The following is a 26,380-nucleotide window of genomic DNA, read 5'->3' as shown; positions in this document are numbered from 1 at the left end:
AAAGACACAGATAATGCTATGAGCCACCTGATTCATTACTTTTCATCTTGGAAGAGATTGCAGGTGGCTGTAGCTTGGCTTCTTAAGATCAAGGATACTCTTGTGTTATTGGGACATAGGAGAAAGGAGCTTTATGCCTCTGCTGACCTCAGTATGGACATTACAGACTGTCATCAACAGGTGGAAAAGCCAAATGCAGAGCTTTAAGGCTACGCTCAAAGGACAGAGTCTGACACCTCAAGATGTGACCAGGGCAGAGCTGTCAATCATCCGGTATGTACAACATCAACGGTTTAAGGAGGAAATTACCTTGCTGCAGAGTGGTATGAAATCCATATCCAAGGACAGTCCACTGTACAGATTGGACCCAGTGATGGATGGTGAGATTCTCAGAGTGGGTGGTCGGTTAAGCAAAGCCTCACTGCCAGTGGAATCCAAGCGTCCTGTTATTCTGGCAAAAGATTTGCATGTATCAACAATAATTCTGTGCCACATTCATCAGCAGATAGGTCATGCTGGAAGAAATTATATGTTGTCCAGTTTAATGCGGAAGTATTGGATTATAAATGCAAACTTTGCTGCCAGAAAGGTCATATCAGATTGTGTTGTTTGTAGACGCAACAGAGGAAGACTCCTTGAACAAATAATGGCGGACTTACTTGCTGAAAGAGTGTTGCCTGATGAAGCCCCTTTCACTCATGTTTGCATCGATTATTTTGGGCCCATTGAAGTTAAAAGAGGCAGAGGTCTTCTCAAAAGATACGGAGTGCTCTTCACCTGCATGACCAGTCGTGCTGTACACTTGGAAGTAGCATACACATTGGATACAGACTCCTGTATAAATTCAGTGAGAAGGTTTATCTGCAGACGAGGCCCAGTTGCAACTCTCAGGTCTGATAATGGAACTAACTTTGTTGGAGCCAGCCGTGAGCTCAAGGAGAGTCTGACTGCTCTGAATCATGGTAAAATTCAAAGAGCCTTTCTTCAGGACGGCATAGAATGGAGATTTAACACTCCATCAGCTTCCCATCAGGGGGGTGTTTGGGAGCGCTTGATTCACTCAGTGAAGAGTGTTCTTACCTCAGTCCTTAAACAGCAGACCCTGGACGATGAAGCACTCCAAACTATTTTTTGCGAAGTTGAAGCAATATTGAATGATAGGCCTATTACAAGGGTGTCAGATGATTCAAATGACCTGGAAGCTTTGACACCGAATCACATTCTGTTGTTGAAAGGTAAACCAATTATGCCACCAGGATTGTTTGACAGAAATGATCTGTATGTCAGAAAAAGATGGAAACAGATACAGTACATGGCGGAACTCTTCTGGAAGAGATGGATTTCTGAGTACCTGCCATTGATGCAACAGAGACAAAAATGGACCGCACTAAGAAGAAACCTTACACCGGGAGATGTTGTTCTTGTGGCAGATGCTACAGCTTCAAGAGGATCTTGGAGGATGGGGAAAGTTTTGGATGTCAGATCAAATGTGAATGGGGTTGTGCGCTCTGTCCGCCTCCAAACGAAGACCAGCATCTTAGAGAGGCCTGTGACGAAGCTGTGCCTGCTGCTGGAGGCGGCAGTGTGATCACATGAACTGACTCTCTCGCTTTCTCTCTGTCTGACTCTATTATTCTCTTTCTTTCTCTTTTGCTTGCAGGTGCGGTAAGACATCTGTGCCTGATATAGTTAGAATACATAGTGTAGCTCCGTTTTGAGAGTTCAGTAATTGTGATAATGCACAATTAGAGGCCGGAGTGTTGGAGCTACATTAGTTTGCTTTCAGTAGTTCTAATTTGTTAATTAATTTGTTTAATATTATGATTTTGCTTATATTAGTAATATATATTTTGGTAATATTCTTTTGTTTGTTTGTTTAGTTAATTGTTTTTATTTATATGTTTAGTCTTTATTTTTGGTTAGTTTAATAACTACAATATTAGATTTAGACACCTGAGGGCAGTAGTGGGCACAGGTAAAGGTAAAGGTAAATATAGGTAGGAAGTAGGAGGTGGCCTGTAGCACCTGGGTGATGGGCATATGGTTTTTTACCAGCGCAAGAGATGCTGTATTGTTTGCTCAGTTGGAACAAATAAACCAGCCACAACCCTGAATCCAGTTTGAATGTGATTTCGTTTCTTGCCTGCGTACATCACCTGCCCAGGGTGCTAGAGGTTGTCGTTTGAAAGTTTGATTTAAGTTTAATTTCCTTTTGTTTGTTGACAAACGGATACTACAATATGAGTAAGTGCTGGCTGCAGATAAAGCCCTTATGGTTGGTAATTTTAATATCCATGTTGATATTGAAAGAGATGCATTGGGATCAGCATTTATAGACATACTGAACTCTATTGGGGTCAGACAACATGTGTCAGGACCTATTCATTGTCAAAATCATACCTTAGATTTAATACTATCACATGGAATTGATGGCATTGAAATTTTGCAGCAGAGTGTTGATATTTCAAATCAGTGTCAACTCTGTCTCGAAACACCAATGCTCAGGCTTCCAGGGCACGTGCTGTAGTGAAGAAAATTCAAACTGGCATTCCAAGGACCAGTTTATGGCAGGGCCCCTCTCTAAATGCTGGTGTGGAGGGAGATGTGCCCCACTGTGATTGGATCTTGATGGAGGAACATAAACAAATGTTCAGAACCATCAGATAAGATGCCAAGGCAACTGACAGAAACCTCTAGCAGGACAGGAAGGGAGACCTTCTGCACCCATGACCACCTAAGAGAGGACTTCTCATTGGACTACGGGTTGACCCTCACCATCACACCCAATTCTATGGTTTAGGAATTGACTGCCATAAAAATTCCTCCAGATCTTTGGATGCAACAGCAATGGCCAAAACAAAGAAAGGCCACAAAGATCTATCCAAATCCATTCATACCCATGATTGGAGACCTTAAATGGATGCAAACGGCAAGGGATTCACTTCATCCTCCGATGAAGTACAGTTTATGTTGATGGCCATTGACTGTTAAGGCTCTGGGTACCAGAAGGTACACAGAACATTATCACTGAATTCAGTCTAGTGCGAGTTTCAGCACTCTCAAAAAACTCCCATTATAATCACTGAACCTGTCAACACTGTATGATAAATTAATCTCTTACCCACATGGTACATACATCTGCACTTTCTCGTTTATGATGAGAGAATTCAGTAAGCGAGAACACACCAAACAAAACTCCAGTGTTGGAGTAATAAATAATCTGAACGACTCTGAATGGCCACTGCATTTCTAAGCTCAAGAGAAATGTGAGCAAATAACATGAATAGAATGTGTTGTAAATTCCACGTGTTGTATCTTTCTTACTATCTTCAGACTACATTGTAAACACTGATAATCGCGGGAATGTTTGAAAGCAGCAGCCTATCAGAGATATTGAACAGAGTCTAAATAGTCTTGGCCATTGGACCTACAGTCCGCCCATGCCTATTGAATCTCCAACCTGCACCTGTACTGCAAATGACAACATAAATAATATTCCACCCGAACCAATAAGTGGTTCAGAGACACCACCACAAGTGTGATAGAAATAATACTTGAGATTTGTACCAGTATTTCATCCAGCCTTAGGTACAAAATTAAGGTTTGAAAATAACTGGAATACCAAAACTTTTTAATTAAAGATGAGTCATTAATTTTGGTAATTTATACGTTCACCTCCCCTCAAGAGGATGTCTTCACAGCTCATGTTGTATGATTCCACCACCTGTTAGTAGCTATCAAAGAAACTTAATACATGTTTGTGAATGTTTATGGTTTATGTAAATACCTCTTCCTCTTCCTCTTCCTCTTCTGCTTGAACCTCTGGAGCCACACCCCCTTCCACGGATTGCAGGAGCAGAAGTGGACTCTTCATCTGACTCCACAGCAATGTCAGCTGGCTCATCTGATAGGTTGAGGTCATCATCTCTAACAGAATCACTGCGGTCCCTATGAGCTTTTGCACGAATTATAGCCTGAAACAGAACAAATGTTGCAAGGTTAATTTACATAGGAATGTCAGTAAATTATGAATGTGAAAAGAAGTTAATGTGTACTGTATAGCGAGCAAAAGAAATAAAAAGAGACCTCTTGCACTTCCTCATCCTCTTCTGCTGTGTTTCTCTTTGAGTCACGAAACTGTCGAATCTAAAGACACATGCAAGTAAAGGTTAGACCCTGTAATATTGTCTGAGCCATAATTTATTGACTGAGATGTGCAAACAAGAGTAGCTTCCAAAGCAGTCCACTGTTCCAAAATCAGCCTTACATAACCGACCTTAAAATAAGTCCAATAATACATTTTAATGTATTCAATATATTATTTTCTTTCAGAGATTTAATTTTTTTCCCAGAGTTAAAGTTTTAACTCTTTCCCCACCAAACACGGAATTTTCCAAGAGGGTCTGGCTGCAGACTTGCACTTGCACTCTCAGACTTGCACTCTCAGACACTTGCACTTCCGCTAGTGACATCACTTGCAGTCTTTATTTTTTATTTTGTTTAATTTTTTATTACTTTTTGTTTGAATTTTGCTTTAATTACTGTGTGTCTTACCCTGGTAAATACGTGTGAAGTGGTGTTTGGTTTTGCGTTTGCCTATCGCGGGACTGGACAGTTTCGGTCTGCTAAATAGGGAGGCGTGACTATAGCCAGTAAGCCGGTAAACACTACTTAAAGAGCTGTTTTGTAAGCGCTTGTCAGAAGAAACAGTCGAGCGACAGATAAGGACAGCAGTTTGTAAGTGTTTTTGCCTCGTTTTCTCATTAGACTACTGCGTGATCATCTTTGCTAGGGAAACTTTGCTTTAATTACTGTGTGTCTTACCCTGGTAAATACGTGTGAAGTGGCATTTGGTTTTTTGCGTTTGCCTATCGCGGGACTGGACAGTTTCGGTCTGCTAAACAGGGAGGCGTGACTAGCTGACTTCAATCACAGGTAATCAGGCAAATATATAAGTGGTAAGTGTCAACGCGGCAGCGGTCGCCGCAGCCCTCGTGTGAAGCCTCCTCATGTGAAGAGCGACAAGTGTAAAGACCATCGACTCTACCTGCGCGACTCCACCGAGCAAGGACACCGACAGGGCACTTGAGTATTGCTTTTCTCCCCTTCAATTTTTGTACAGCTCATCCTCAAATACTTATTTTGGTCACTTGTAGTCACTATGTGCTTTCAGATCTCTACTATCACTACCAACACTCAGAGAGCACGCTATGTACGTCAAAGGAAGGCCTGCCCGACAAATCTAAGGCCTGTCCCTCTGACCTCTACTCCAACGCTCTCTATTCCAGTTGGTCTCTGGAACTGCCAGTCCGCTGTTAATAAAGCAGACTTCATTTCTTCTATTGCTACTCATTCTGGTCTCAGCCTCATGGCACTGACTGAGACCTGGATCAAACCTGAGGACACTGCCACTCCCGCAGCCCTCTCCACTCATTTCACTTGTTCCCACACCCCTCGTACGACCGGGAGGGGTGGAGGTACTGGTCTCCTTATATCGAAAAGATTGGAAATTTGATCTTCAACCACCACCTACAGGTAACGGTTCATTTGAATCACATGCTGTTACTGTAACCCACCCTGTTAAAATCCACTTTGTGGTCATTTATCGTCCCCCAGGTCAATTGGGAAAATTCTTCTTGGAGGAGTTGGACGTGCTGCTATCAAACTATCCTGAAGATGGTACTCCTCTGGTACTGCTTGGTGACTTCAACATCCACCTAGATAAACCCCAGGCTGCTGACTTCAACACTCTGCTCGCCTCATTTGATCTCAAGCGAGTCTCTACTACAGCGACTCACAAATCGGGCAACCAACTGGACCTCATCTATACGCGCTGTTGCTCAGTGGGACAACACTTTAGTTACTCCACTGCACACCTCAGACCACTTCCTCATTACTGCTAATCTAGCACTTACTCCTGAAGCAGCACACGCTCCAACGCGGGTCACCTTTCGACGGAACCTACGCTCACTTCTCTCCATCTCGCCTATCCTCTGTGGTTTGCATCCTCACTTCCTTCACTCTCGCAGTTTTCAGAAAACTCTGTGTGCTACACGCAAAGTCTTCAGTGCTACGACAAGACACTTTTTGTTCTTCACTCTTCTTGTACAGAACAACCTCCCGGGACAGCAACCAATCTGGCTTCAAAAGTGGCCACTCAACTTGAGACTGCCCGGCTCTCGGTTACTGAAGCCCTGCGACTGGCAAGAGCAGCTTCAAAAATCCTCAGTACGCATTTTGCTGGACCTGTCTGCTGGCTTTTGACACCGTTAATCACCAGAATTTCTCCTGTCACCCTCAGAAAGATGGGCATCTCTGGAACCGCACTCCCGCGGCTTAACTCCTAACTTGTCTGATAGATCCTTCATTGTAGTCTTGGAGGGGGTGATGAGGTTTCTAAGTCACAACCAACTTGCTACTGGGGTTCCTCAAGGCTCAGTACTTGCGATCGCTGCTCTTCTCCATCTACATGACGTCATTAGGATTTCTGTCATTCCGAAGCATGGCGTTTCCTATCACTCTACGTGCTGAGAACTCAACTTATTCTCATTCCAACCAGAGGACCCGACGGTAGGTTGCTCGCCATTGTTCAGCCTGTCTGAGCTGACATTTCTAGCTGGATGAGAGACCATCACTGTCAGCTCAAACCTACTTAAGAACGAACTGCTGGTGGTTCCAGCTGTAACCCACGTTTCCTCACAACTTCTCTATACAGTGGGGTTCGTCAACCATAACTCATTCCATGGACAGCCAGAAAACTAGGAGTTGTGATGGATCATCAGTTAAGCTTCACAGGACCATATTGTACAACGACCCCGGTCCTGTAGATTTGCCATTATTCCAACCTTAGGAAGATTCGACCCTGTCCTGTCAGGAGCAAAGCCACCAAACTCTGGTCCAAGCTATTGTTCTCTCCAGACTGTGACTATTGCAATGCTCTCTGGACGGGGCCTTCCTGCCTGTACTATCACAGCCTATATCCACTGATCCAGGAATGCAGCAGCGAGCGGTTGTCTTCAATGAGCCAAAAACAGCCCATGTTACTCCTCTCCTCATCAGGTTACACTGGCTAACAGTAGCCGCCCCGCATCAATTCAAGGTCACTGATGCTTTGCCTACAAAACGACCACTGAGGCACGGCGCACACAACCTACCCTAAACTCACTAGTTCAATCTTATGCACGCTCCAGAAGTTTGCGCTCTGCAAGTGAAAACGACGCCTTGTGGTGCCATCCAAAGAAAGAGTTCAAAAAATCACTCTCCACGGACTTTTTCCTGGACTGGCTCCCAGCTGGTGGAATGGACCTCCCGATCTCAATTCGAACAGCTGAGTCCTTACTCATTTTCAAAAAACATCTAAAGGACTCATCTTTTTTCGCCTGCACTTAACCAAATAATACTAGCACTTACCTTTTTTCTTTTTCTTGTCTATCATATTCAAAAAAAAAAAAAAAACCCTGGTACGGTGGTTCTGTACTAGGACTAACTGAGACTCTTGTCATAGCACTTGTATACCGTTGTGTGTTTCTCGTTGATCTGATGTTTCTGTTCTATTTTAAGTGTTCTCATTGTAAGTAATTGTAATGCGCTTTAATGGATAAAAAAAGCGTCTGGAGGGGAGGGACTAAATGATTGTGTTTCAAAGGCCATTTTGCCTTGCCTTGTCGTTAATGAAATAAAACTAATGTTAATGTCATGATCTTATTATGGCCACATTTTAGCGTTTTTACGTACATGAGGAGGACAAAGTTTGTGCATTGTGGTTCATAGCCATCGGATTTTGCCGGTCTTGCCATTTTTCTTGGCAGAGGGACCCTGTAGTACATTAAATAGAAACTTTTGGCGCAAACGTATATTCGATGGCCAACGGATTTGGGTCTTGGTTTTTCTTGCAATTGAACGTCCTAATGTATCTTAATACATTCTGCATTGGCATATTTAGTCCAATAGCGGAGGAGGCCAAGGGCATTTGTTTGTTTCTACAGGAGGAAATTATTCGCTTAACGAAATACTTTCGGGCACTGTTTTTTTTTTTGTTCATTGGAACCTTCAGGGACGCCGCAGAGGCTGCGGTCTCGGCGTGGAAAAAACAGTACGGATTTGAACGGTCACACATTGGCAGTCTTTTTCTTGCAGGAACCTGGTCGCGCTCTTATAGTAGTAGGCCTAACGAGAGACTTGCGCAGGTATATTCTGTGTTATGGCACGATTGTGTCTGTCTTTTTCGTGCGGAATTTGGAATTATCGTAACTAAATTTAGTTTTAATCAAGTAATCACCACGACAGCTTATTGTCTCATGATCTCAAGCAACATGCACGATTGCAAGGGATTGTCAGTGGCTGTAGCGGATATTCTCGGTGGTTCTGGCAGTGGCGAGGACATGTAATTAGGGGCCCGAGCTAATGAGGAAACAGCGCAGGGCCCTCTGTCTTTCTAAGGATATCTTCTTGAGTTATTATTAAAAATTTTTTAAATTGTCACCGATGTATGATTGCCTAGATCGGACTATTAGGAGTTGAGGCCTTATAGCGCCAACCCAACTACAGCAGGTAAGAAGTGTGTCATTTTGAAAATTGGCTTGAATTCATCATTCGGATTTTTCACCTCGATTTCCATCAGGGAATCCGCAGAGGCTGGCGACCGGGGCGTGGCACAGGGGCTGTAGTAGAAGTCATTCTTAGAAAACACAGTAAGTTTCATAAATTTATCATGTTCAGGAGCCAGCATAAAATTAAAAAACTATCATAACTTCTGGATCTAGCATGCATTTTTTACTACCAGTGATGGCCACCAGATGGAGCTATAGCATTACTTTTAAATAATTATTGTAAAAACGCATATAGAGCATTTAAATCATTTCTACAAAACTTTCAAAGAATAATAATATGTATTTTAAAAAGTTAATGAATTTTACTGATAATATAGTTTTATATAATCATTTCACAAATGTTTATAGATCATTAAAAGTATTTTTTTAAATGGTTATAGATCATGAAAAGTGTTACAAGAATTTTATATATAATCAAATTCTATGTCTGTACGATATTACGATTTAAAACAGATAGACGAAATTAAAAGTCTAGAGAGAGAGACACATTATTAAATGCTAGGGCTGGACGATATGACGATTTAAATCGGATGGACGAAATTAAAAGTCTATCGATTCATGTTGTGCTCTATCGTTTATTTGTGGTGCCGCAAAATACATTGTTTACGGCAATACGTTTTCATTATTTGAATGACGGCAGTCACATGCATTACACGTGTATGCAGACTAGGGATGTGTCGGTACTAGTATCGGTACCGAACGGTTCCCGGGCAAATTACAAGTGGAAGTGATCATCCCTATCCCCTTGTAGTGGAGACTTTGGAGTGAGCAGGGCACTTGCGTGCAATTAAATAGTCGTTAGGAATGCACTTGGCAAAAGGAGCGACAACATTTCCTCATTATCTTCAGCTGGGATGTTCCCATGACAACGCAGCACGTGTCCATCAGCAGATTCGCTGATGGACACCGACATAAAAACAATATGCATTTTATATTTTAAAAAGTTTATATATATTCGTTTCATATATTATATAGCATATTTTAACAACTTTTTTTAAAATATAAAATGTATGTTTATTTGCAACAGTTATGCTTACAACAGTAAAAAGACATTTATGACAGTAAAACAGCGACATCTGCTGACGGACACGTGCTGCGTTGTCATGGGAACATCCCAGCTGAAGATAATGAGGAAATGTTGTCGCTCCTTTTGCCAAGTGCATTCCTAACGACTATTTAATTGCACGCAAGTGCCCTGCTCACTCCAAAGTCTCCACTCCAAGGGGATAGGGATGATCACTTCCACTTGTAATTTGCCCAGGAACCGTTCGGTACCGATACTAGTACCGACACATCCCTAATGCAGACAGACGCGTGAATAACAGCATGCGCGCGCTCACGTCACGTTGCTGTGCGCGTGGTCATGAAAATTTAATGTTTTTAAGCACTGCAGTTTGACCCCTTAACAGTATACCCCAATTTTCGGAATATAGACAGAAATGACATACCCAAAATAAAAAGGTTTCTGCTCATGAGTCTTTCAGACTAGATACATAATCAACATATGTTCACAAAGCCGACACTTCAAAGTTTACTGTTCAAGAATCAGAATTACTCAGACTGTTATGATAATAAAGATATATAAGCTCAAACATAAAAACAAAAATATTAAAAACATTTTTTTAAATGTATTAACTACTGATTTTAGGCCATTGAAACACAAAAACAGAGCTATATGCGCGTGCTGTCTCTGTTTCTGTGTGAGAGGAGTGTGTGAGCTGCGCATCAGCTGCTAATAGAGCTCGTGAGCATTTTTGTCGCTTTATTGGCTTTGAACGATTGCATAAACACTTATATGCGTCCAAATGCAAGTATCCTCATAAACACAGTCATTTAGGTTTTAAATGATTGTAACTGTGCGTTCACACCGCCGGCGTCGAGAGCGTCAAAGTGGCCAGAAGTCATTCATTTTCAATGTGAGCCGGCGTCGAGCAGTGGCAAGGAGCAGCGCGGCGCGACTTGGCTGTTGAGAGCGTCGAGGAGAGTTGAAATCAGGGCAACTTTATGGTAATGAGCTATGACGCGGTTGGGCAGCAACCAATCAGAACGTAGAAGTCCACCACTTGAGAGGATTCCAGAGAATGCAGCTCCGACCACATTAGTTCAAACAAAAGGTTGATTATTGCTGTGGCGGGTTTGCAGTAATCTATGATGTGTCCCTGTTTGCGTACAGGGACATAAAAAAAATAAATTCAAAATGATACGTGGACCAAGGTGTCTGAGATTGTTCATGTTTCTGGTGAGTTGCTGATGTGCAGTAACAATATAATAATAATCTAATGATATAATAAAAACTACTAGGCTACAGTAGTCCTAGTTTACTTTTAAAAAAAATTCCTTGTTTATACGTACATTAAGTAATGTTTATACTTGATTATATTTACTTAAGTAACATTTTTAATGCAGGACTTTTACTTGCATCAGAGTATTTTTAGAGTGCTTTATACATTATTAGGTAAAGGACCTTAATACTTCATCCACAACAATATTTAATGAGGTTTAACTTATAACGTTACTCTCATTGTGGTTAGTCTGCACAAGATCAACAAGCTTGTTTGCTTTGCGGCCGCTTTAAATACACGATCAGCATTCGATCTACGTCAGAGCACTCACGAATCTTTCTGCAGCGTTGTGAGCAAAGCGGCCAGAGCGATTTTTGACGCTCTCGACGCCGGCGGTGTGAACGCACAGTAAACAGTTGCGAGAGAAAGCGCATATGTAACAGTATATTGGATCCGGACTTCGTTCTTAAAGGGGAAGCTGTCCAATATTCGTCCTGTCTGCCATTCATGAAAATCTCTCACTGCTCTTGACTAAATCACTTTTGTAACTAGAATAAGAAGAAAATAAATAAACAAATAATGCTAATTTGCTATTTGACTAATAAATGAATTAGTCTTCACTGTCTACGTTATGTACATCTATCTATCTATCTATCTATCTATCTATATATATATAGATGTACATAACGTAGACAGTGAAGACTAATTCACTTATCATATCTTGATATAAGACTTTGGTCATATCGCCCACCCCTAGACAATTATTGTTTAAGTAAATTAATTATATAACTGAAACCTTATTGAAAGTGTTACTCAAGTTTTATATGTTGTGTTGTGTGTGTGTCTCTTGATGGTTCGGATTAACCCTTTCATTGCTGTATCCCTTAAATCCAAACTGCTAAAGTAAGTGTGCCCAGTCCTGTTCCTGGTGATCGACTGTCCTGCAAAATTCAGCTCCAACTCAAATCAGTCACACCTACCTTTAATTTTCAAGCGATCCTGAAGACCTTAATTAGTTGCTTTAGGTGTATTTGATTAGGGTTGGAGCTAAACTTTACAGGACAGTCGATTGCCATTAACAGGGTTGGACACACCTGTGCTAGACGGTAACTGTCTATGTGCTCGCTGGGCACACTTTGACTGATGCCACCGGGGTGGCATTTGCGCTGACAGCTCGGCCCCGCCATCGCTGCTTGCAGCTATATTTTAGTTTCTTTTTTCTTGTCTTCACCACCTGGTTACTGTTGTAAAATGTTGATTCAAACAAAAAGTTATCAATAAACAGAACAAAATAAAAAAAATAAAGTGCAAGTGACGTCGCTAGCGGAAGCACAAGTGTCTGAGAGTGCAGGTCTGAGAATGCAAGTCTGAGAGTGCAAGTGCAAGTCTGCAGCCAGACCCTTCTCGAATTTTCCAGGTTTCCATGTTTTCAGTGTTATACGCTCATACGCTATTACGCATTTCTTGAATGAATCTACAAACACTCAATCAAAAACACAGGTGTGAAAGATACTAGTGATCTCGTTTGAATCGTTATTTCTACACTCAGTCATGTGAAAGATTTGCTGCCTCTTATGCTGACCAACTATTGCCTGAATTGCTTTATATGCAGGATGTGAACAGACTTTTTAATTGTTTTAATCAAAAATGAAAAAAAAAAAAAAAAAAAAAAAAAATCTCTCATCATGTACTCATGCCATCCCAAATGTATATGACTTTTTTTTCCTCTGATGAACAAAGATACTTTGTTTAGTTTTTAAAGCATCATCTTTGGACGTCCTGTACACTTGGAGAGAGATGGATCTTGAGTATGTAGAGAGATGGATCTTTTTTCTAAAAACCTTAGTTTGTGTTCATCTGAAGAAAGAATGTCATATACCTATGGGATGGCATGAGGGTATAAAGGATGGAGTATACCTTCAATGGCTTTAGTTTTAGTGCTCAACTGGGCTGCGTTTTAATTGTCATATGCACTAGATAGATGTTTCACCTGCAGCAATTGAGTTTTCTCCCTTTAACCAAATGTTTGTATGTCTGCCCGACAAAAGATTTAACAGTTTATTTTTAAGCAATTTCACTTTGCATTGAAAAGACGATTCAATATGATGAAACAAGAATCTCCTTTCTTTTTCCTTACTTTAGCTAGGTTACTTGGTAACACTTTATAATAACTGCACGCTATGAATCATTAGTTAACCCTTAAAGACCTAGAACATTTTTGGGGCACCTGACATGCCTGCACTTTTCTTTGTTTTTTAAGACCTATTGTAGCAGTCAGCATCAGGTGTCATATATCATTATAAATAGGAGAACTTGAAGTTTCAGTCTAGCTAATTTAAAGTCACAATTTTCCTTTTTTTTCTCTCTAAGAATGAATGAATTTCCAGAATTAAAATATAAACGCAAACAACAATTGGGTGTTTTTTTCTGTACTCAAACAGAAACTCCATTGTGGCGTAGAAGCAGATGGCTGCTTGAAAGAATCTCTCGTAATCGATTGGTTTAAATCCCCTCAGAAATTACATTTAGAAAGTTGAATTTATATGTAAAGTGAATATGGAAGGGGAGTAATAACGGAATAACCTCTGTATATATGGAATTCCGGAGGTATCAGAGGGTAGTAATCTACTGGAGTTTGTGACAAGTTTTATAAAATGAGTTGGGACTGCCACTAACGGACACAGAGCTGGGTATACAGCACTGTCATAGAGCGTTCGGTCCAAAGCCTCCCTGCGACTCACCACCAAGATCACTAGTGCTCTGTTTTTTAGAGCACAGAGTGAAAGAGCAGGTGCTGCATACAGCGTGGAGAAAAAAGTAGGTAAAACTTGAAAAGAAAAAGGATGTATTTTTTTCGACCACGACTACCCCTCTGAGATTTTAAGGAGAATAAAGGCCTACACATTCTATCTACCATGTGAGTTTACTTGTATTGTTGCTGTTGCAGTTTATGTACTGCCAGACGCTAATGCTAATGTGGCTATGAAAGAACTTTGGGCTGCTATAAGCAAATTACAAACCTTGCACCCGGATGGAGCCTTTATTGTGTCTGGGGACTTTAATCACTGCACTTTAAGATCTGTTCTCCCTAAATTTCACTAAAATGTCTCCTGCACTACAAGGGGACATAAAACATTGGACCACGTATATACTAATGTGACTGATGCCTACAAAGTCACACCCCTCCCCCACCTGAATGAATAAATGAATGATGCAATTATATAGCGCTTTACTGTGTATTGTTGTACACCCAAAGCGCTTTACAATCATGTGGGGGGGTCTCTCCTCAACCACCACCAGTATGCAGCATCCACTTGGATTTTGCGACAGCAGCCACAGGACAACGGTACCAGTGTGCTCACTGCACACCAGCTACAGGTGGAGAGGAGAGAGAGACAGAGCCAATCGAGTGATTGAGGATTATTAAGAGGCCATGATTGACAAAGGCCAAGGGGGCAATTTGGCCCCTACTCCCCTACTCTTTACATGACCTACATTTTAAATAACCACAGAGAGTCAGGACCTCGGTTTAACGTCTCATCCGAAAGACGGATCTGGGACGGATCACCTGGGTCAGTCTGACCACCTCTCTTTGTTCCTGCTCTCCCAGTATACCCCGGTCATCAAATGTGTGAAACCTACAATAAGAACTGTTAAAATCTGTCTGGAAGGTGCTGACTCCACTCTTCAACATCAATTCCAGCACACAGACTGGAGTGAGTTTGCTGCCCAGGCCACCACAAACTCTCAGATCGACACTTACACCAACTCTGTCTTGGAGCACATCAACAGAAGTGTGAGCAGAGTGACCACACACACACACACACACAAAAAAAATACCCCAATCAGAAACCCTGGATGAACAGAGAGGATCGCCTCCTGCTCAAAGCAAGAGATGCAGCCTTCAGGTCTGGAGACCGGGAGGCTTACAGCTCAGCCAGAGCCAACCTGAGGAAGGGTATCTGCCAGGCCTAACTCACACATAAAAACAGGATTGAAGAACACTTCAATTCTTCAGAACCCCCCTTATGTGGCAAGGCTTACAAACTATCACAGATTACAAACACTGTGCCCCCCTCCAGCTCTGCCTCCCTCCCTGATGAGCGCAATCACTTTTATGCTCGTTTTGATCAAAATAATAAGGAGATCTCACTCAAAGCTGAGCATCAACCCAATGAACTGCCTCTCACACTCTCCACCTCAGCTGTTTACTCCACTCTGTGAAAAAAAAAAGTGAAAGTGAAAGTGAAGTGACATACAGCCAAGTATGGTTACCCATACTCGGAATTCGTGCTCTGCTTTTAACCCATCCAAAGTGCACACACACAGCAGTGAACACACACACACCGTGAACACACACCTTACATAATGACCACATTAAAACATTGGACCACGTACAGGTCCTTCTCAAAAAATTTGCATTTTGTGAAAAAATTCATTATTTTCCATAATGTAATGATAAAAATTAAACTTTCATATATTTTAGATTCATTGCACACCAACTGAAATATTTCAGGTCTTTTATTGTTTTAATACTGATGATTTTGGCATACAGCTCATGAAAACCCAAAATTCCTATCTCAAAAAATTAGCATATCATGAAAAGGTTCTCTAAACGAGCTATTAACCTAATCATCTGAATCAACTAATTAACTCTAAACACCTGCAAAAGATTCCTGAGGCTTTTAAAAACTCCCAGCCTGGTTCATTTCTCAAAACCGCAATCATGGGTAAGACTGCCGACCTGACTGCTGTCCAGAAGGCCATCATTGACACCCTCAAGCGAGAGGGTAAGACACAGAAAGAAATTTCTGAACGAATAGGCTGTTCCCAGAGTGCTGTATCAAGGCACCTCAGTGGGAAGTCTGTGGGAAGGAAAAAAGTGTGGCAAAAAACACTGCACAACGAGAAGAGGTGACCGGACCCTGAGGAAGATTGTGGAGAAGGACCGATTACAAACCTTGGGGGACCTGCGGAAGCAGTGGACTGATTCTGGAGTAGAAACATCCAGAGCCACCGTGCACAGGCGTGTGCAGGAAATGGGCTACAGAGAAGCAGCACTGGACTGTTGCTCACTGGTCCAAAGTACTTTTTTCGGATGAAAGCAAATTTTGCATGTCATTCGGAAATCAAGGTGCCAGAGTCTGGAGGAAGACTGGGGAGAAGGAAATGCCAAAATGCCTGAAGTCCAGTGTCAAGTACCCACAGTCAGTGATGGTCTGGGGTGCCATGTCAGCTGCTGGTGTTGGTCCACTGTGTTTTATCAAGGGCAGGGTCAATGCAGCTAGCTATCAGGAGATTTTGGAGCACTTCATGCTTTCCATCTGCTGAAAAGCTTTATGGAGATGAAGATTTCGTTTTTTTCAGCACGACCTGGCACCTGCTCACAGTGCCAAAACCACTGGTAAATGGTTTACTGACCATGGTATTACTGTGCTCAATTGGCCTGCCAACTCTCCTGACCTGAACCCCATAGAGAATCTGTGGGATATTGTGAAGAGAAAGTTGAGAGACGCAAGACCCAACACTCTGAATGAGCTTAGGCGAAGCTATCGAAGCATCCTGGGCCTCCATAACACCTCAGCAGTGCCACAGGCTGATTGCCTCCATGCCACGCCGCATTGAAGCAGTCATTTCTGCAGAAGGATTCCCGACCAAGTATTGAGTGCATAACTGAACATAATTATTTGAAGGTTGACTTTTTTGTATTAAAAACACTTTTCTTTTATTGGTCAGATGAAATATGCTAATTTTTAGATAGGAATTTTGGGTTTTCATGAGCTGTATGCCAAAATCATCAGTATTAAAACAATAAAAAACCTGAAATATTTCAGTTGGTGTGCAATGAATCTAAAATATATGAAAGTTTAATTTTTATCATTACATTATGGAAAATAATGAACTTTTTCACAATATGCTAATTTTTTGAGAAGGACCTGTATATACTAATGTGACTGATGCCTACAAAGTCACACCCCTCCCCCACCTGAATGAATAAATGAATGAATGATGCAATTATATAGCACTTTATTGTGTATTGTTGTACACCCAAAGCGCTTTACAATCATGTGGGGGGTTCTCTCCTCAACCACCACCAGTGTGCAGCATCCACTTGGATGATGCGACGGCAGCCACAGGACGACGCGCCAGTGCGCTCACCACACACCAGCTACAGGTGGAGAGGAGAGAGAGACAGAGCCAATCGAGTGGTTGAGGATTATTAAGAGGCCATGATTGACAAAGGCCAAGGGGGCAATTTGGCCAGGACACCGGGGTTTCACCCCTACTCTTTACATGACCTACATTTAGTGTGGTCAATGTGTAAGGTGAATGCAAAGAAGGCAGCTGGCCCGTACCTGGTCGTGTGCTTAAAGCCTGTGTAGAGCAGTTGGCTGAGGTCTTCACGGACATTTTCAATCTGTTCCTGGCACAAACAACTGTCCCCACTAGCTTCATAACCTCCACCATCGTGCCAGTACCGAAGCACTTCACTGCCTTGGTCTTTAATGACTTCCATCCTTTTGCACTCACCCCCATCATTGCCAAGTGCTTTGAAAAACTGGTTGCATCCATCTTAAAATCCTGTCTCCCTGCTACACTAGACCCATTCCAATTTGCCTATCGCCAAAATAGGTCAACAGAGGACGCCATCTCAATGGCACTTCACTCTGCCCTCACCCACCTGGACAGTCAAAATACACATGTAAGAATGCTCTTCATTGATTTCAGTTCTGCATTTAATACTGTAATCCTCTCCAAGCTGATCTCCAAGCTCAGCCAGCTTGGAATCAGCACACCCATCTGCAACTGGATTCTAGATTTTCTGTAGTCTGTTTAGTTAGATAACCTCTCCTCCTCCATCATCACCCTGAACACCGGCGTGCCACAGGGCTGCGTACTGAGCCCTCTCCTGTACTCCCTATTCACCCATGACTGCATTCCTGTTAATGGCTCCAACACCATAATCAAATTTGCAGATGACACCACAGTGGTAGGTCTGATCAAGGATGATGACGAGTCAGCCTACAGGGATGAGGTGCAGCACCTGGCTGTGTGGTGTGCCACCAACAATCTGGAATTAAACACCCAAAAGACTAAGGAGATCATTGTGGACTTCAGGCGGACTAGGAGTCATGTACACACACCCATCTACATCAACAGAGCTGTAGTGGAGCGTGTGTCGAGTTTCAAGTTCCTTAGCACCCACATCTCTGATGACCTCACTTGGTCCCTTAACACCTCCACCCTGGTCAAGAAGGCACAGCAGCGCCTTTACTTCTTAAGGAGCCTTAAGAAAGTTCACCTGAGTCCCAGGATCCTTGTGGAAATCTACTGCTGTACCATTGAGAGCATACTCACAAACTGCATCTCAGTATGGTACAGCAATTGCTCCGCATCTGACCGCAAAGCACTCCAGCGAGTGGTGAAAACTGCTCAATGGATCAGCGGCACCCAGTTAACTTCCATTGAGAACATTTATCACAAGTGTTGCCTGGGTAGGGCAAGAAACATCATCAAGGATGCCTCTCACCATAACCATGGACTTTTCACCCTCCTTCCATCCGGCAGTCGTTACAGGAGCCTACGCTCTCGCACTAATAGGCTCAGGAAGAGCTTCTTCCCCGAGGCTGTGACACTTTTGAACTCCACACCACCAATCTAACCTGCACCTGCTTTATTACTGCACTGGTCAAAGTACTTTACATACATGTATTGCACTACTCATATTTTGCACAGACTGCACTTTGTTCAAGCTATTACACTGTAAACTGTCTAAAGTTTTTTCTGTACAAAGCACAGTAAACTTTTTATAAAAAAAATATTGCACTACTGTTATTTTGCATAGAATACATTGTTTGACAATACTATTGCACACTCATACAACTGTATTTATTACCACTGTTCTTAAGTTGCTGCTGTTCTTAATGTATATATAATCCTACATTGCTCTGTTCATAATGTACATATAATCCCTACATTACATTTCTATTTATATTCTGTATATACTCTGCTCAATACTGTATATAGCAACTCCACTGTACATTCTATAAATCATAGCTTCACTTACTCTGCACTTATATGTATATAAAACACTATATTCTTGCACTTCTGGTTAGATGCTAACAAATCTAAAGGCGAAGCTGAGTCTTACAATTAAAAATCACAACAAATTTTAAACTAAAAAAATCTAATCTAATCTAATCTAAGTGAAATTAAAGTGCATTTGACCTTAATAATGAGATTGCGGGGTAAGGGTCTGGAGTCTTAATCCTCCATGAAAAAAAATTTGAGTTTTGATTATATGGGTAGATAATACCTGGTAAATTTTAGCTCCTACTTGTTAATTAATATTTTATTATTAATTTTACACACACACACACACACACACACACACACACACACACACACATATACACACACACACAAACATATATATTTTTTCTTCTGTGAGCCTATTAAAGTTGAATCTTGAAACCGATGAAGCGGGAATAGTTTGGAAAATATTAGTGCATCGAACCTTTGGAAGGGTTTTCTTTTGCACTGAAGAGAGGCCCTTGACAGATGCAAGGATTTCCTCTCAAATGGAAGGTTTTATGCTAAACCTGGGACTTGGAAGTCTGTTGTTTTTTGTTAGGTTTTTTTTTTTTCCATGTTAAGAATGTTTACGTGTGGTTTATGATGTTTAAAGGGTTGTCATGGAAAATTTTACAAAAAGCTACGTGGTTTGAAACAAATAAATGCATAATCTAGAATATAAGGTAATTACGCTTAATGTCAATGGGTTACATAATCCGATAAAGAGAAGCAAAATTATTGTTAAAATGAAACGAGAAAGAATACAGGTAATCTATTGGCAGGAGACACATTTACCCTCATCTGAACATGAGAAATTGAAGAAATTGGGTTACCAGAATACATACTACTCATCTCATAAATCTGGATTTAGGAGAGGAGTCGCTATTTGATTCCTAATATGATAAATTTTACATTTATATCTCAAAATAAAGACAAAGAGGGTAGATATATTTTAGTAAGGGGCAAACTAGGTGATAAAGAAGTAACATTGTTCAACGTATATGTTCCACCAGGAAGCACTAAAAGATTTTTCAAGAAAATATTTTATTTAATAGCTACAGAATCGCATGGAATTCTCATATGTGGTGGGGACTTAAATGTCCAACTTCAACCCAGGCTAGATACAACTAATCCCTCCAAAACAAAGAATTCAAATGCTTAAATGGTTCAAAGTTTCTAAAGGAATTGGGTATGTTCGATATATGGAGAGAGTTTCACCCAATGTAAAAGCAATTTACTTTTTACTTAGCCTGCCACTCTGTATACTCAAGAATTGATTATATATTTATGAGTAACTCAGACAGACATCAAAAGAAAGATACAATTTGGAAACTAAATACAAGTATATTGAATGATCTAATGATTCAGAAGCAGATCCAGAATGAATTCAAATTATATCTCCAAAGTAACAATAATGGTGAAGTATCTCCAAGTACACTGTGGGATGTTGCTAAGGCGGTAATTCATGGTAGGATAATCGCTCTTACCACTTTCCACGTAAAAGAAAAACACGTTTTTCTTTTTCTAACGTTTCATAGACATTCAGTTGTTATGCTTTAAAATTCCATGCCATTTGTAATTTCACAGTATTTTCACCTCCTAATTCACACTACCCTTGTAAAGTCAATTCTATAATGGTTAAATTCACTCAGGCCGATGGCAGTTTTAGTATGACATTAAGGTTTTTTTTTTTTTTCTGGAATAATTGTATATAAATGGGTAAAGCAAAACAAATATGATTATTTCTGATAACTTTTTAACTGCAGGCAGATATAGGCCTACATTATTGTACATTACAAATATTTGGTCCCTTATTCTGTACCTTATTTTCTTAAAAAATAAACACTTAATAATAATATATTTTTTTAAAGAATAAAAGAGAAAGAATCACAATTAGCCATTATTTTTAATTTCTGAAGTTAATTGGCAACCCTAATGATAATGTAATTATCTTTTGACTCCCCTGACAGTGGCACCTTCCTCAAAAAACAAAAAACAAACAAAAAAACAAACCCTTGTAAGAGATATGCGAGCGAATAATCGATTTAAAAAAGAAAAAGTGTGTGCTTTGTTTCCGAAATGGAAAACGAATACAGCTCGTTATCACACTGTAAAAAATTATATGATGAAAAGTCATGATAACATATTTTTAAGTTAGGCTACTTTAATTCATAGAAATAATTTAAGCAATTTAAGTTTTTTTTTATACTAGATTCAACTTGAATCTCAATACTATTAAACTGACTTAAAAATCTCAAGGTGTTTGCAAGTTGAAACAGGTGAAAACGGTGCATGTTAAATAGCGTAAATGAACTTTGATTTCATGTTACCATGAAACTAACAATATAATTTGATTGTTTTTAAAATTAACAGTTCCTGTGTAAAATGGGACAGCAACGTCCACAGCTGAGCAACATGGGAGGCAGGTTCTGTGTTAGAGAGCACAAAGTGAATGTGCATGCTCAATTTTTAGGGGGGGAAGGTTTTTTTGTTTCTTAAAGTAATTTACAGATGCAATGGGAAAAAAAACTGGATAAAAACATACACGAAACTTGTAAATAGTTAACAACATAGCCTAGATTAGGCCCAGACTCTGTTGCTAAGTATACTATAATGTAAATTTGTTAACCCAGAGTAACACATTTTAACCGATTAATCTATTTTCATTTGCTGCATATTTAAAAAAAAAACGCTAAAAATAAATTACGTTTTTGAGAGGAAAAAAATATAAGTCATGTATAATCACATTTTATTACATTCAGAAATAATAACAGCAGGCCTAATAATGTTATAATGTACCAACAGGATATTTTTAGTTCCCCTCACTTTACAACAAATCCTTTAAATTTAACTATCAGAACAGAACAAGAATTAAAAATATATAATTCTAATGGATAAATATAGTTGCAGTATATGATAATAATATAGGCTTAGCTATAAAAATAAAATAAAAAAAATATATAATTAAGGAAACATAAGGTAAGGTTGGGCTTACCTCTTTCATTTGGGACAAATCCAAACATTTCCATATTTGTGATGTTGCCCATTTGAAGCTTAACTATTATTCTTTAGGTAAAAAAGGCTTTGTAGTTCACTCGTGTTTCAGTATCGACGTAAAAAAAAAAAAAAAAAACATAATTAGCAAAAATATGCCAAAGTGGACCGCTGCTCACGCCGAATGGCATGGTGAACGCCTGCGCTGTTTCTAATGAATATACACGCTGAAACAGATAATACACTATTTTTGGTCACACAGTAAACGCATAATTCAAAACTGCAAAGTGTTAGCAGTTTGAAAAATCAAAAATAATAGCAGAGTTAATAAGAATTATTTCTAAATGCTGGAGCGTTCTCATTTCGCTCTGCATATGGAACTTGAAGGATTTTTTATTTATTTTCTACCAAGAATGAAACCAGTTTGCAATCCATCTTTGCGCCACCTGGCGGCAGTTTCACGAATGATTTTAACATGCGACTGACTTGCAGTTGACGCTGCGGCCCTGCGGTGGCAGTACACGCGGCGGTATTACCCATTCTATGTGTCAACCTACTGTAGGTTCTTTCATCCATACAGAGATGTCCACCAGGCAGCCTGAGATCCGTGCAGCTACAGTTGGATCATCTTTTAGAAATGAGAGATAGAGCTGTGTGTCATCAGCATAGCAATGGTAGGAGAAGCCAAGTGCCTGTATGATGGGACCCAGTGATGTAGTGTGTATGGAGAAGAGGAGGGGTCCAAGAACTGTTCCCTGAGGAACCCCAGTGACTAGTTGATGTGCTTTGGATACCTACCCTCCCAGGCTACCCTGAAAGACCTACCTGTGAGATAGGATTGAAACCAGCGAAGTGGAATCACTGTGATGCCAAGTGATGAGAGGGCAGACAGGAGGATCTGATGATTGACAGTGTCAAAAGCAGCAGATAGATCCAGGAGAATAAGAAATTATGATTTGGAATGAGCTTTTGCAATCCGCAAGGCTTCCGTGACTGACAGTAGCGCATTCTCAGTTGAATGGCCACTCATGAAACCTGACTGGTTAGCGTCCTGTCTGTTGTTTTGTGAAATAAACGATACCTGGTTGAAAACAACTCGTTCAAGGGTTTTTGCTATGAATGGAAGGACAGAGACAGGTCTGTAGCTGTCTATAAGAGAAGTGTAATGTAGGTTTTTTTGAGCAGTGGGGTTACACGAGCCGGCTTGAGAGCAGTGGGTGTGGTTGGTTTGAGGTTCCGTGTGTGTGGGGCAGAGAATTGACTACTGAATGTTCTAACTGTGTCTGTGAAGAATGTGGTGAAATCATCAGCTGTTACAGAAGTGATGGGAGGTGGTGGAGGCGGACAGAGGAGAGAATTGGATGTTTTGAAGATATTATGTGTGTCTGGAATGCTGTTCATCTTGTTGTGGAAGTATGAAGATTTGGCAGCATGGACTTGAGCAGAGAAAGATGAAAGCAAAGACTGATACATACTCAGGTCTGACAGATCTTTTGATTTGCGCCATTTTCCCTCTGCTGCCCTGAGTTTGGATTGATGTTCACGAAGAACATCGGATAACCAGGGGTTAAAAGGGGCAGCCCGTGGTGGCCTGGATGACAGAAGGCAAATATTGTCTAGACAAGAGGTTAAAGTAGAGCATAAAGTGTCAGTTACTGCATTCACATTCATAGTTAAGAAATGGGTAGGTGAGGGAAGAGAGAAGGATACTACAGAAGACAGATGGGAGGGGGAAAGGGAGCGTACGTTTTGTCTAAAAGTAACCAGTATAGAGGTTGGTGGCCCACAGGTAGGAAAATGTAGTTTAAATGTAACGAAGAAATGGTCAGAGATATGTAGGTGTTTTACCAAAATGTTGTCTGCAATACAATTACGTGTGTTAATTAGGTCAAGTTGGTTGCCAGATTTGTGTGTTTGTAGTGATAAGTTGTTTGAGATCAAATGAAGCAAGGAGTGAATGGAAGTCTGTAGCATAAGGCTTGTCCAGATGAATGTTGAAGTTGCCCAAGACTAAAAGTGGACTGCTGTCCTCCGGGAATGAGGACCGTAACCCATCCAGCTCCTCTAGGAAGGTGGCTAGAATTTTCCCAGGAGGGCAGCAAATTACCACAACCTGGAGTTTGATAGGAGCTGTTACAGTAATTGCATGAGATTCAAATGAGTTATAATTTCATAGAGGAGAGAGGGGGTTGAGTATTTCCAATTGTTAGAAATGAGCAGACCAGTGCACCCACCCCAGCCAACCTGAAGGGGGTGTGAGAGGACGAGAAGTTGTTAGACAGAGCAGCTGGGGTTGCTGAGTCTTCTGTACGAATCCAGGTCTCAGTCAAGCCCAAGACGCTGAGTGTGGATTATAAAGAAAAAGCAGAAATGAAGTCTGCTTTGTTGACAGCTGACTGACAATTCCAGAGATCCACAGAGAAAGGTTTTGTTGCTCCGTGAAGTCGCGCAGCTAAAGTTGCAGGTCTATACACTCATCGGTCTTCACACGAGGGCTGAACGGTTCCTCTGATGCTTCCTCGTCAGCACACGGTCATCAAATAAATACACAGTCTAAGACACTAAAAGTAAAAACAGCTGTGGGCACCTTCTAATCAGCACAGCCAATAGCCTATAGCAGGGCAATTGCTCAAATCGAAACTACAGTTCACAATTAAGTGCAAGGAAGCAATGCAAATAACACAGGCTCCTTCTTAGCCCATTATTAGAATTGCTAGTAAGTGCAATCAAAAATCCAAACTACAGCGAAAGTACAAAGTTGAAATAGGTAGAAAACTAAATATTCCTTCCTAGCAGCAAGTAATAATTTAAAAAACAGATCTACAGCGCTGCCATCTGTCTCGTCTGTTGACTAATCGCTTCTCCCAAGTTATGACAGTGACCAAGCAGTTTAAATAGTTTACAGTCAATTAGCACAGCCAATAGCCTATAGCAGGGCAATTGCTCAAATCGAAACTACAGTTCGCACTTAAATGCAGGCTCCTTCTTTACCTAATGATTCATAGCGTGCCGTTATTATATTTTAGCATTAGTAAACAATTAATTCATGATTTGTAATGCTTTATCCCTACATTAATAGACATTAGTAAGCAGTTTATATGAACAGTTGTAAATGTTTTATTCTTGATTTATAAGCATATCTATAATGTGTTTAATAATAGAATTTTCATACTAGGGGTGCTCCGATCAGGATTTTTGAGGCCGATCACAGAAAACAGTATCTGCTGATCCGATTACCGATACCGATCTTTTTAAAGCCTTCTTTTTATCATGTAGAATTCTTTATAGTGATGATCCAATTAAGATTTTTAGACATTTATTCAGGGCCTAAATTTCATTTTTGAAAATTATTTCCTCTCTTAGGGGACTCTTTTTTGTGATTGTTTTATTTATTTTTTTCATTTGAGGGGTGGAGGGGGCCATTTTTTTCAAAAATATATATTTATATATATTTATCAAATGTGTAATTGTTGCACAATAGCTTACACAGCGCAAGCCTGATTTTGTGAGCTGTATGTGAGGTGAGGTTCACACATTTGCAGTGCGTATGTAGTCCATGTGTGGTACAGAAGCAGCACGGACTGTGCTTTCACAAAGGAGTCTGCTCCTGATCCGTGGCCGTTTACCACAAACACAACATTTATCCATTATTTTAATTTTAAATCCAAACAGTGTTACTTAAAATGCTTTTTCAACATTGTGATTACACAATACAATCTTTCATCAATTATTCAATGCTTAAGGCCACACCGCGGCCTTAGGTGAGCAAAATCCGGAGGCCTAGAGTGAGCCGCGGCCTAGAGTGAGCAGAGGCCGGCTTGAGTGAGCAGAAGCGGGTGGCCTTGAGAACAGCGACGCCGGCGGATTCAATGAAGGAGCTTGCAGCAACCACATGTGACGACCCCAGGCTGGACTCCACTTCATCCACGGTGAAAGCCGATCCGGCGATCCGCAGTGCAAAGTTGATGTATTTCCTCAGCGACCAGCATGGATCAGTGGATATCGTCCTCTTTTGGAAGGTCAAACAAAGTAGTTTCGCTTTCACAACCAAAAAAACAGCGTCTACACGACATGGCGGCGGCAACAACAATACTACAACGAGAATAAAAGGTACGCCTTCTTTCTTTGCGTGAACATTTGGGAACTGTTATGCAAATCTTCCCACATAGTGACGTAGGGATGTGGGGGCATGTTAGAACGAGCCGTTTTAGGGGGGTGTGGTTGACTGTTAACTTTTATAAAGAATATCTCTTTGGATTTGAGACTTTAGTCTTTGCAACTTCACAGATCTTCTTTATGCAACAAGTGCTTGCAACACTCCAAAGAGAAAGGAAAAATTTAAATCGCATCATATAACCCCTTTAATTAAGAAATATGAATTGTACCTCACCTAAAGCATTACAATTATTTCACCCGTGC

General features: G+C 40.7%; 1 protein-coding gene across 1 annotated transcript in view; it reads right to left on the bottom strand.

The window, feature by feature from the left end:
* The window catches only part of LOC109052506 (double-strand break repair protein MRE11-like), a 141,085-nt gene that overhangs the window by 28,049 nt on the left and 86,656 nt on the right, over positions 1-26,380 (bottom strand). Inside the window, exons 12-13 of the mRNA XM_042749522.1 lie at positions 4,087-4,146; positions 3,788-3,974 (exon numbers count right to left, since the gene is read on the bottom strand). Coding sequence (XP_042605456.1) covers positions 3,788-3,974; positions 4,087-4,146 — 247 coding nt within the window. The remainder of the gene's footprint in view (positions 1-3,787; positions 3,975-4,086; positions 4,147-26,380) is intronic.

Source organism: Cyprinus carpio, chromosome B22 (assembly GCF_018340385.1).
Source record: "Cyprinus carpio isolate SPL01 chromosome B22, ASM1834038v1, whole genome shotgun sequence".
Taxonomy (NCBI): domain Eukaryota; kingdom Metazoa; phylum Chordata; class Actinopteri; order Cypriniformes; family Cyprinidae; genus Cyprinus; species Cyprinus carpio.
This window is presented reverse-complemented; position numbering and strand designations above follow the sequence as displayed.